The 12,873-nt window shown below is 31.7% G+C and overlaps 1 protein-coding gene across 2 annotated transcripts in view; it reads left to right on the plus strand.

The window, feature by feature from the left end:
• LOC118189843 (1-phosphatidylinositol 4,5-bisphosphate phosphodiesterase classes I and II-like) overlaps positions 1–12,873 on the plus strand; it is a 783,373-nt gene that overhangs the window by 570,961 nt on the left and 199,539 nt on the right. For both annotated transcript variants that reach the window (XM_085816200.1, XM_085816205.1), the window contains exons 11-12: positions 3,520–3,599; positions 10,758–10,842. In XM_085816200.1, the coding sequence (XP_085672326.1) occupies positions 3,520–3,599; positions 10,758–10,842 (165 nt within the window). The remainder of the gene's footprint in view (positions 1–3,519; positions 3,600–10,757; positions 10,843–12,873) is intronic.

Raw genomic sequence — 12,873 nt, forward strand, 5'->3', positions numbered from 1 at the left:
AATTATACCAGTGGTGTTTTGAATATTTATTTTGAAACTTAAACAAAGATTTCTGAATTAAATAACAGTAAATCATCAGTTCAGCTGCAGAACGAACAGACTAAATTTCAGCGTGATGCGGATCACACAATCGCTTGGCGCGACTTATACCTACGGCATCTTTTAGATAAAAGCCTCTTCCTTTCCTTTTACGTTTTCGTTGTAAGAAAACCAAACAAGGGGAGGGAGGTCCTTAACGAGTTTCCTTTGTTGATTACTTTCCGGTCAATCAGCGGACCCACGTGGTTCTTTCTCAAGAGAACAGGACGTTGGCTAATATTAACCATATGTTAAAAGTGCTTAGGCTCACCAACGTAAAGTTGTTGAACTCTGGTAGTTCCGACCTGTGCTCGGTTTCAGGTGAACGGGCTAGTTGCATGAGTGTTGTTGTGGTTTTCCCAATTATAACGTGTTTACGATCCAGTTTTCCTTATAAGGTCCTCCACGAAGGCATCCCTCTCCTTAGGCAAATAGCCCTAGTTTTCTTTGCTGGAATCAAGTAAAACATAAAATCTAATTACAAAGTGAATTAGGCGTAAACCACATTTGGCGTTATTATCGCTTATGACAAATAGGCCGAATTTCACAAGGCCCACCCAAAATATACGTAAATATAAATTTACGTATATTTTGGGTAATTTTGAATAGAATCTCTAATTATTTGCAGGTATACCTAGATATACATCTTTAATCTAGAAAAAAAACTTTGGAAAGAGAAGGTACTATTCTGGAAGACATTACAATAATATATAAGGTATAATATGAGGAATACAATAGAAACCTTGAAACCGAGAAACTCGTGAAAGAACTGCAGTAAAATGAAAGGAATTTTGCAAGAGGACTTAGAGAACATTCTAGTTGAAATGATGCAAATAACAAAAGAGAAACTTCGCAATAAAGAAATAATATATATAATGCTTAAAAATTAAGAGAACAAAAGAAAGAAATTAATTAGAGAAAATTCTCCAACTAAAATTTATGTAATACGTTATGTTAATAATGTGAATACAACTACAGTCAAAAGTCGTTAATCCGGACTCGTCGGGACTTCGGCGATTCCGGATTATCGATTTTTCCGGATTATAGATCATCAGTTTAAATCTGGTAAAATGGCATGCAGAAATTATAAAAGTAAAAATATGAAACCGTAATTTACGAAATAAAGAACAATTATGATCTAAAGGGTATCAAAATTGACAAAAGAAAAGCTTAATATTTATTGGTTTACTTTATTAAACATTTCTTTCAATGTAAGTTGTTTCAGTTGCTTCGTTTTTTATGTGATAATACATTCTCTTTAATTCTATAAACAGACATAATTTCTTGTTCAGTTACAAAGGTCCGCTGTTCAAGTCCTATAATTGCTGTGTCGAGAATACCGACTAATTTGTCAATCGAAATTTATTCATTTTCAATAAACTCTGTCACTTTCTTCGCTATCGGAAGCGAATTATAATGACGAGGCATTTGATTTAAATCATATCAAAGACGGAGTACATTGAGATGAAATACTACATTGAGTAAGCAATTATAAGCCAAATAAAATAAAAACATCTGCCCTCAAGATAAGGATAGTGCTGATAAATCAACTTCCAATTCATTGCACGCCGCTGCGGCGTTAAAGATAAACAAAGTTTAGATAAACAAACGTTTAAGTTTAGATAAACAAAGAATATGCCTTTATCCATTTTTTGCAGCAATTCCATTTTTTGTTTAATGGACTCCGAACGATACTTTCGCTTTGTATATCCTTTACATATTAGTAAATATATATCGGAAATTCTATTTGACATAATCAAAAGTTCAAGCTTACTTTTATAAAATTGCTCTAACAGTCTGCAAAAAATAATAATCCGGATCCATTTCGAAGATTAAGGAACAACGCAATCTGCAACATTAACTGAAATAGATAATTAGATAATTTTAGCTTAGCTTATCCCGTCCGTTGTACATTAAACGCGCATTCGTAAACGTATTTTGCGCACGCGCACACGCAAATTCGCAGCGGTAAAGGTCTTACGCGCATGCGTCAATGCGACGCATGCGCAGAAAGTTTGTATCTTTGAGGTGCGGATTATTCATTCCGGATTATGGGTGTCCGAATTAACGACTTTTGACTGTATTGTAAATCAGCCACACCATATGGCAATGTAAAAATTTTAGAATTATTAATAAATGCTAAAAAAGGGCGGACGTGGGCAAAACCGATTAACCGCAATGGTAGAGGATGGTGCCCTACGTCTTCCGTTACTACTACTGCTACTAGAGATATATCTATTGTAAAAATTTTATATATTATAATTTTAAATGTTTTTCGGAAAATTTATAAAAATTATTTCAATTTACAAATTTATTATTTCAAATTTATTATTTTAATTTACAAATTTAAAAAACAAGGAGTAAGAACGATATATGGAGAAAAATATGTATATTCTTCAGAAAAATTCCAATTTTGTGTCAAAACACCTACGTTAGAAAAAATTTATATATAACTCTAATATTCATCATAAGTTAAGATTTTGAGTTATGAAATACGCAAGTGAAGAAGCATCAATCGGCTCAGTAGATCCAGACATATAACTTTTTCTTTTATAGCGCAAAGAGACGTTAGCCCAGAAGGATGATTAGCGTCCAAATGATATTTTGCGTCGGTTCACTATAAATATCAGTTTCATTTTTCAAATTGCTCCCATTTAAATATTATCAGCGTGTATTATATTTAAAAAAAATCAGTAATGAAGAATCTTCATGAATATAGCATGTATGTTCTTCGCACTGTTAAAAAAACAACGGTACCTAGAGCTATTAAATTTTGAATAACGTAGTCCTCCACCCGAATATAGGCACCTGGAAGCCCAAATTAGTTTTATAGTTCATATTTTGTGAAACTTTATCCAATGCTCTGGAAACGTTTACGTGTGTGTAAATGAAAAAAACTTTCCTTTCTGTTTCACACAAAATCTGAAACCTTTTATTTATTTTGTTTCGGTGTACCATTTGCTAACATATATTTGTTTTCTCATTTTTATTTCATGTCATAATAACCTGATGGAAGCAGGGCATTAATGTTTGTCAGTTGATAGTTTATTATCAGTTTCGAAAGAAAGGTTTTGCTTAATCTAAAACGAACTAACAGACTTTGTACGCGAGCAAAAATATTCCAATTCGCAATGCTGTTAAAAAAACAAAACAAAAAAAAAAAAAAGAAAAAGAAAAAAAAGAAAAAAAAAGTTATCTAATTGTTTTAAAAGCTAATCTTAATTAAATCAAAAAAGAGTAAACGTGCGAAATGTAGAAAATAAACATATTTTTTTTTATTTACTTCTACTTCCTAATACTCATTTTAGATACTAAGTGTGTCTTTTGCTTAGGAGTACTTACGATGCTGAGATTTAAAAACTTTAACTGTGTTTGCAAAGTTGCATAAAAAATTTTAATTAAGGAACTAATGTTTTTTTTTTTAATTTTTTTTTTTTTCAGGAAGTCTTAGAAGCTATTGCAGACTGTGCATTTAAGACATCAGATTATCCTGTCATACTCAGTTTTGAAAACCATTGTTCGTAAGTAAATTCTTTCTTATATAATATTTTTCCAGTTTTTCAAAGAATTAGCATTATTTAATTTTAATGCAACGTACGCATTAGTAAATACACAAATATTAAATGTTTACTAATAAATTTTAAACTTATCTTTGTTATACGAATAGTTTAAATTTAAATGCCTCAGGAAGAAATAACATTCTGACCAAAAATGGAACTGAGGAAATAAGGTAAAAATGATTGAGAAACGTCATCTTGGATTTTATATGAACATTCTTTCGCGTGCGTAAGGTTTCTTGGATTATTTTTTCCCAAAAGAAATACTTTGCAGCTCCTAAATTTTCTACAAAAGCACACGTACAGCTCTTTTCAGTATCATAGAGCAGAATAAGTAATTATACTTCAAACTATTAAGAACGTTACAACAATACAACGCAATGCAAAGCGTATCTAAAATTTGAAGGTTTTGCTCTCTCTGAGATCTTTTGTTGTTGTTTCCAATTCCCGAACGGGTCTAATCCATTTGTAGCACATTCATGAGTTCAAATACTTCCAAAAATTCTAAAACTAGGAGGTTCTGATAAAATCTTGTACAAAGTAAAATCAAAACAATATAAAATGTGATCAGGTGATGCCTGAATAAATCTATACTTGGTGCAGGTCTTAAAGACATTTTGCCCTTGCTCATAGGAGAACCCATTAAATGTCCGATGGCAAAATGTGATTTGCAAATCTGCTGGTTTCTATGGCCCCGAAAATTACGTCACCACTAGATCAAACTCTCGAGTACCACGCACGTACTGCAAGGGCATTCCAGGGGTGGTGGGTGACAGCCGACGAGACACACCAGTTAGCCGACAGGACATTTAACCGACACAGACACTTAGCCGACGAGACACACCAGTTAGCCGACACGTACATTTAGCCGACAAGTCATTTAGCCGACATGGACAATTAGCAACAAGACATTTAGCCGACAAGGACACTTAACCGACATGGACATTTAGCCGACAAGGACACATAGCGACAAGGACACATAGCCGACAAGATATTTAGCCGACACTGTTAGCCGTCAGGACATTTAACTGTCAAGACATTTAGTGAACAGGACACTAAGCCGACAGTGACGTTTAACTGACACGTACCGATTAATTATTTAAACTTATTACCAATTACAAAATTTCTCGCCTTCTCCATAAGTACAATATTTAAGTCATTTTTTCACCTATCAGTAAAATTCATTTTTTGATTCTTAAAGATCTCATATGTGCTTTGAATTCATGTGTAATTTGGCATTGTTTGATATGCATCGTGCTGTTTTGTGTATAATTGCCAAATTGAAAAATGCGTTGAAATTTCTCGTCAGGGAATATGAATTAATTTTCTAAAGGAAAAAAGAATTTTTTTAGCTAAGTACGACGGTGACTTAGTTCTATTTTAATATGGGATCTGCAAAAATTGTCCGTAAAGATTTTTCATTTAATCAACTGATTTCCTTTGAACACTTTCATATCATTAATAATTTTCCTTGTTTACTTAATGATATTAATTTTCCAAACTCGCTCTTCCTAATGCTTTCAAATTTCTAATACCTTTACGTTTCATTACTGTTTTACCCAACACATCATGCTACATTCTTTTTCTTAGAAAAATCGTTTCGCTTCTCCCACTACTGGAATTTCCTTTCCCTGTCATTAAAAATCCGAATAATGAAATAAAAATTATTGTTATTCTTGAATTATACCTTCTATAGGAACTTTGGCGGTGAAGGGTTAGTTGAGTAAACATATTTTATTTTTTATTAAAAACAATTAAGCAAGATAATTTTTAAGCCAAACAAAGCTTTAAATTATTCCTATAATAGGCAGTTCATGCCACAATTCTTCAGATAAAAATTCTGTAACATTTTATTGACCATGCCTCTTGCTTAAAATACTTACTTAGGTTAATGTGTATAGCACTAAACTGTTGCATAATTTTTAATTTGGAAGTAAAATATTCTTTAAGGTTTTGTTTCATTCAGAACTGAATAAATTTCCGCAAAAACTACATTTTACATTCTTCATATATCGAAATCGGTGCTGATATGCAACTCTACTCTTATTTTCTAGCCGCGCCTACTAAATGATTTGGATCGAGTTGGGGTTGCGCGGACGCATTTTGAGTATTATTTACTGGAATTAGAATGGAGCATAATTTCAAAAAAATTTCACTTCAAAAATATACATAGAATTTCTCTTTTCCTAATTATTTGTATAAGGAAATTTCATTAGTGAGAGGAGTGAAACGACTTTATACGAGAATGTGTGTAGCATGACGTGTTGAGAAAAATAGGAATGAAATGCGAAAGTATTAGAAATTTAAAGCATTGGGAAGGGCCAGACTCATAGTCGGCTTAATGTCCTGTCGGCTAACTGTCCTGTCGGCTAACTGTCCGTGTCCGCAAAATGTCCTGTCCGCTAACTGTTCTTGTCGGCTAAATGTCCTGTCGGCTAAGTGTCCCTGTCGTTTAAATGTCCTCTCGGCTAAGTGTCCCAGTCAGCTAAATGTCCTGTCAGCTAAATGAATAAATAAAAAAATATGAAAGTAAAAATTATCCTTCCTTCAATCTTGCGCTCACAAATCATTATGACAGTATCATTTCACAATCCTGAAAAACGCATGTGTGCGATGTTATCGTCATGCGAAGATTTGTAGGTACTTTATTTTTACCACGATATTTTCGACGACGATGTTTTTAAACTGCGAAGTCTTTGAACCACTTTATTTTCGACGACGCTATTTTGTATCACGCTGTTTTAGAACTACGATGTTTTCTCTTTGCTTTATTTTCTCCCACGATGATTTGTGCCACGGTGTTTTCCCCTTGCATTGTTTTCTTCTCGACGGTTTTTGTCCGCTATGTTTTTGCAGCGAAGTTTTCGGCGGACACCATATTTTCGTTGAAATATGATACCCAGAATTTTTTGTGATTACAATACTTCCTTCGCACAAAAAAAGTAATATTTTATGAAAATGTAATTCATATTTTAACTGAATAAACTTTACTTAAACAAAGCACAATGGACAAAAAAATTTATTAGTGTTATTTCATTTGCATTATATAAGGAATTACATGTTTGTTCTTTAATCGCAATTAACGGAGCCGAATGTTCGCTCCGTTATAATCCCTCGAAATAGTTTTACTTACTTTAGTGTGAAAATAGTGTGCTTTCATGAGTGTCTAAATAAGAACCCTAGTTTTTAGAGCAGACTTCAAAGTTTAATTTTTAACGAGCAGCTGAAGTGAAGTAATTCAGTTATAAGTTACTTAAAAATAAATATAGGCTGTTGCATAAAAAATAACTACTTCCCAAAACGGTTTATAAGAGTAAAAGAATAGTTTTCTAAATGCGACAGAGCTTGAAATTCACTTCGTAAAAGGATTCAACGTGACTGCATTATTAATGTAGGGGTGTGGTTTTCTTTTGTGAAAGGTTTCGAAACTCTGAATTCAGCACAATTTGGTATTAAGACATATATACTATAATTATGATTTCCAAGGCTAAGCAAAATTTTATGTTCATTTCCACGCCCAAAACACAATATGCATTAAAAGACAGCCAAATGAAATGAATAATAAGAGTCAAGTAATTCACTTATTCCTTAGGGAATATAAAGTTGATTTATAAAAACCGTGCGTTCGTCATAACTATTTCTACTACATTGCAAGGACGTTCCATTCTGTCGCTAACCTTACATCGTCTCAACAGCACCGAATGGAAATTTCGTCAATAAGCCTGTTTCAGATGAAAATAATGTCAGAACATAATCGTATAGACAGATCTTTAACGTCTAAGATGAATATTAAAATTACTGTATCATTTTTATCTCTTTTATATTTTTGAAAATTTAATTTTGTGGTTTATTTATTTTCTTACCTGTGACTGTTACTCTTAACACACTCAGCACATCTCCTGCGTCAAAGACGGAAAATACCCAAATAGCATGATGAAAGGTAAAAAACTGCTGTGTAAAGATTACAGGAAATTTTGAAACTAAAAGCAGTTTCGTTATTTGACGAATAAGCGAAATTTTATATCCAAGATTTTTCAAGAATTTTAGTGTTACAGATTCAATTTCTAAGCTCAATAATTACTCAATTTCGTCTATTTGTCACTACACAGATTCAGACTATCAAAATCTGTAAAGCGTAAAGAACCCACAGTACTGTTTAAAGTGAAACTTTTGATATTCCTAATAAAGGCGAAATTCTTTCGTGTTGACGAGCACGATTTTCCATTGGAATATTTCTCACATTCTTTGTACTTTTATTTGTCATTATATAGGTTTGTTTACAAATTCAGCACACCTTATTTCAAAAGACCTTTCAATTGATTCAAATCTTTCTATTCATCTGCACAAAATTTAAATTAGGAGGACCAGACTTAAAAATGGTTAAGCCATCTTAAAAATGAGTCAAACTGGAAACTCCTTTAAACGTATCGAGTAATAAACGCTTAAGTATGATATGCGTTAGTTTTTGGATGATTTTTGTAAATTTTCTCACGATACATAGAAATTCTTCAGTCGTAAAAATTCCGTTTGACATTATTTAACATAATTAAGATTGTCATGTAGTAAATTTCAATCTGCATACTCCCCCATTATAATAATCGCATTAAACAAATCATAAGTAACACAAACGTGTAAACGAAACAAATCAATAGAAATAAAATCACAAAAACAAATTAATAGAAATGAAACTACCAATTTATAAATTACATCTCCCAATATTATTTGGCCTACATTCAACATCGGTCTGCTTTTTATCTAAATAGTCTGTAGTCATGTCTCCAACCAGAATACACACAAAACCCTATTAAATGGTCTGTGAATTTCCACCTTCAGTATATCTTAGATCAAACCTGACCGCAAGTTACTTAATGCGTATTACTTATTATACAACTTTTTGTGGTTTCGCCTTCTCAGGTAATATTTTTTACATCAATGCACAGAATACTGTTTCATCATCAGTAGGATTTTAATGCTGTTTTTTCTAATTTCCCTTTCATCATTTAGCCCACGGATTTAGTGTCTTGGGATAATTTAGCAGAAAATGATCAATATTTTATACAAAATGTCTATTTCAACAGAAATTAATTTCATTCTGTCCTAGGCTATCACATCTTTAATCATTTATGTTCTACACCAGTACATAGCCAGTCATTTCTGTCCTGGACCATCGTTCTCATTTGATGCTAAGCTCTTCCTAACGTATTATGCTCTCTGTATCGCTTTCTAATCTTTCCTAACGAAGCAAGAGTTCATTAGATTTTGTATTCAAACACGAAAAATTTCCAGGAATATTTTACTTGTTTTATTAAGGAATTATTAATTAATTAACTTTTTTATTATTAATTAACTTTGAATCTTTCAATTAACTGCAGTTACATAATAATTGTTGTATTCAATTTATCTTTTTACTTCCTTTTACGAAGTAAAAAGGAAGTATTGTAATCGCGAAAAGTTTCAGGCAGCATATTTCAACGAAAATATCCATTTTCACCGCTATCGAATGAAATTTAACGATGTATTTCCGTGATATTTGTATGTAAGGACAGAATAAAACACTCGTTTCATTCAAAAAAATTATAAAACTGCTTTAAATTATAAAACTGCTTCGTGGCGTCTGTACGAACGTATATACGTACGTGCGTACGTACGTATCTCGCATAACTCAAAAACGAGTAGCCTCAGAACGTTGAAATTTTGTATATAGGACTGCTATAACATGTAGATGTGCACCTCGTATTTTGGTTGCAATCAGCCGCACCAAACGTATATAAATATATTTATATATATATATATATATCCACTCTGTTACCCGGCTCAGTGATCTCAGTTTCTTTACTCTTATATGTTTGTAAATTGTACATTTTTTGCTTTAAAAATGATTGTATTATGTTGTTTTATCTTCCGGTTAAGTTTTCTATGTCTTTAGTAAATCTGTATGCAATACTTTTAGAATTATCAAAAATTTTAAAGTTGTCTAAGTGCCGCTAAGCCTTTTTTTATGGCGGCCATTGATGTTTACATTTGAAACAGGAGATAGTGGATTTGTTGCCAGTCTAGAGAAACTTAGCTTCACAACAACAAAGATAACATATTCATTTATTACTGCCAATTAAATCATGCTTAATTCTTCCTGGAATTTTTAATAATAAGGAAATAAGTGTTTAAGATTTACTTCGTAATTTTTAATATAGATATTTTGAGTTTTTATGTACTTTTGCCTTCTCGCGAAGTGAGAACTGAATTAATTGAATGAGAAATACTCAATCGTCTGTGAAAAACTGTTTCTTTTTTGTTTTGTTTGCTTAATTTCTTTTATACATCATTCTAGCTTTATTATAGTATTTGAATAGAATATGTGGCAACGATTAGATAATCGTTGCCACATGTTCTATTCAAGAAGAATTTAAAGAATGATGTTTCTATTCTTTAAATGATATAAATTTTGTGCATCATGAGTTATAATATGAACGAAATATATAAGTTAACTGTTATATAATTATTAATACTGTTAAATGAATCTAGCGCCACAGTGTCGCTATGGTAAACAAATACTAGAGTGAATTGTAAAGAATGCATTTATTCTATTGTGGTTTATGCGCTGTCGGCGAAGTAGATTTAATTGAATCCAATAAGTTTAAATGAAATGCAAGAAAAAATGCGTATAATTTAATATTCCGTACAAGGAAGTCATGTGGTGTACACATCAGATTTTTTCAGTACATTAAAAGTAAACCAAAAGGCTTTCGTTTTAAATTTGCTTCATTTAATACCATAAATGCCGTTTTAAAGAATTCAGATTACTTTTCAGTTTTGCAAATGAAATTATTTATTGATATTTATTGATATAAAAGTATCCGTTGAGGTCAGTGTCAAAATGGACACTATCCTGAAACTCAAGTATTCAACGAAGACATTTAAAACATGATTTGTTTGTTTACAACATAGTGAGTAGCCTCTACATCAAGCTGTAAAAGCTTTTCGCCGAAGATTGAAATAGCAAAATATAAATTTATGATAAATTATTTTGAACAGAGTTGAGAATTTTCTTTCTGTGAGCTTATTTTAAATATGTATTAAATCATACTGCTGTTTTCTGAAATATGTATTCCATTTTATTAACAGAACGAAACAGCAGGCCAAAATGGCGATGTACTGTCGAAAGATTTTCGGAGACATGATAATCACGGAGCCATTTGGTACTCATCAGGTAAGAAAACAAGAAAGAAAAATCATTTTTAATTACGATAGGGTTTATGATTTTGATTTACATACATTATGAATAAAGGTTTGTTTAATAATGCTTGTTAATTGCTTATTCAATGAAATCTGTACAATAAAAGCTTAAAATGATAGAAAATGTTATTTTTAAAATATTCTCAACACTACTACTTTTAAAACGAAAATAATAAAATTACATGTCTAAACATTTATAAGATTCCCCTAGTAGAGAGAATATTATCATTCATATATGATAAACCTTAGTTGCACAGCTCTTGGATTAACATTCAAAATTTTATATCCATATGTCCTGAAAACTAAAAAGAGTTTAATGGATTTTGTAACAAGTTGCACTTTTCATTGCGAAACACTAAGAAAGTAATGTAGTCATGACTCTGTCTGCGTATTTTATTTAATATCCAAAATCTATTTTAAGTAGTTTATTGATTCATTCATAATAAAAATAAATTCTGTGCAGAAAGCGTAATTTGTTAATATAATTTGCTGATATTAACGTTCGTGTTACTACTAAAGAAATATTTAATACATTTAATTTCAGTAATTGCCAATCATTAGGCTGTTGGTTAGTCGCTTATAGTAAGAGATTAAAGAAATCTGTCTAGTGTAACAGTTATGAAAGTCATGCAATCCTCCTCAAACAGCTTTACTGTCAGCTAGACTGCAAACTTCGAGTCTCTTTTTACTATATTTGTTACACATCGTAATAATTCCCATTACAGCATTAAAATTTATTTGCATTAATAAAACATTTTAATGTACATGTTTGGTTTGCATTTACAGTGCATTTCTAGAGTTTTAAAAAACTTGGTATAAACGTAATTCTATCTGATTCTAGTTTACGGAATTCATACAAGTTAAATTGAAACAAAATATTTGTCTGCTTAAATTTTATTCTCGTTTTATATTTTTTCATGTTATTTATATTATTTCTCTTTCTTGCCTGAGGTTATTTTACCTTTTTCCTGATGTTATTTTAATAGCCGAAAAAAATGCTAATACAGCCAATACATAGTCACAGCTAACAATAGCTTCAGAATAGCCGTTTTCTCAATGGAAGACATGTTAAGGGCTCTGAATAATTATCTCACCAGCCGGCGATACACGTCTATATGGCTTATGAAATCTTTAATAGGTTAATACATATTACTTATTCTGTGATGAAATTTGTAATATTCTTAAATATATTACTCAATAAACTACTGATGTAATAAAAGTGCAAAATCAACACATGCATATTGAAACTACGAAAATTGTCCTACTCTTTTCGAAAAAGCAGTGCAAAAGTAGAAGCTGCATAATTTCCCCTTTGTTTAATTTCGATAGATATCATAGAAGTTTTAATACTTTCGAGATATCTATGCGAATATAATGAGAAACGTTAATGGACATCAGTACTACACAAAAGTAGAGATTTCAGTTACTAATAGTTAATGATAATACTTTCATTCTTAATTAAGTCACTAAGTAATTAATTTAATTTTAATATTTAATTAAATAGTAAAAGAAAATGCATCCTTAAATTAAGTATAAAAAAACTAAACTCAGTGGCGTCGTCCTCAGTCCTAATGGGCCAATGCCTGCAGTGCTCCGAAAATTGCTTTCTTGACCGTGGGCTCCAGGAGGCGTAAGCATATGCCCTGAACAAGTGGTCAGCTTATCGCAGGAACCCTAGTGTTTAGTCCCCAAGCGAACTTGGTACTCATTTTATCGACCCAAGAGATGGAAAATCAAGGGATGAAAGGCCGAGTCAACCTTGCCCAGCCCGGGTTCGAGCCCCAAACCTGCGGTGCTGCTGCGCCAAGCACTAGCCCCTGCGCCACCGGGATTCTTAAATTAAGTATATGAAATTAAATTTTGAATAAAATCTTTTTTGTAATTCTGTTTATCAGCATTATTTCCTTGATCTAATTTTAGGACTTCATTGATTGCTCTTTAGGATTACTATCTGAAATTAATTAAAGTTCTTCAGCTTTATTAAGACAGACAAGATAGATATCGC

The sequence above is a fragment of the Stegodyphus dumicola genome, chromosome 1 (assembly GCF_044657685.1).
Source record: "Stegodyphus dumicola isolate Sdum_Otavi_A_Nest chromosome 1, ASM4465768v1".
In the NCBI taxonomy this organism is placed as follows: Eukaryota; Metazoa; Arthropoda; class Arachnida; order Araneae; family Eresidae; genus Stegodyphus; species Stegodyphus dumicola.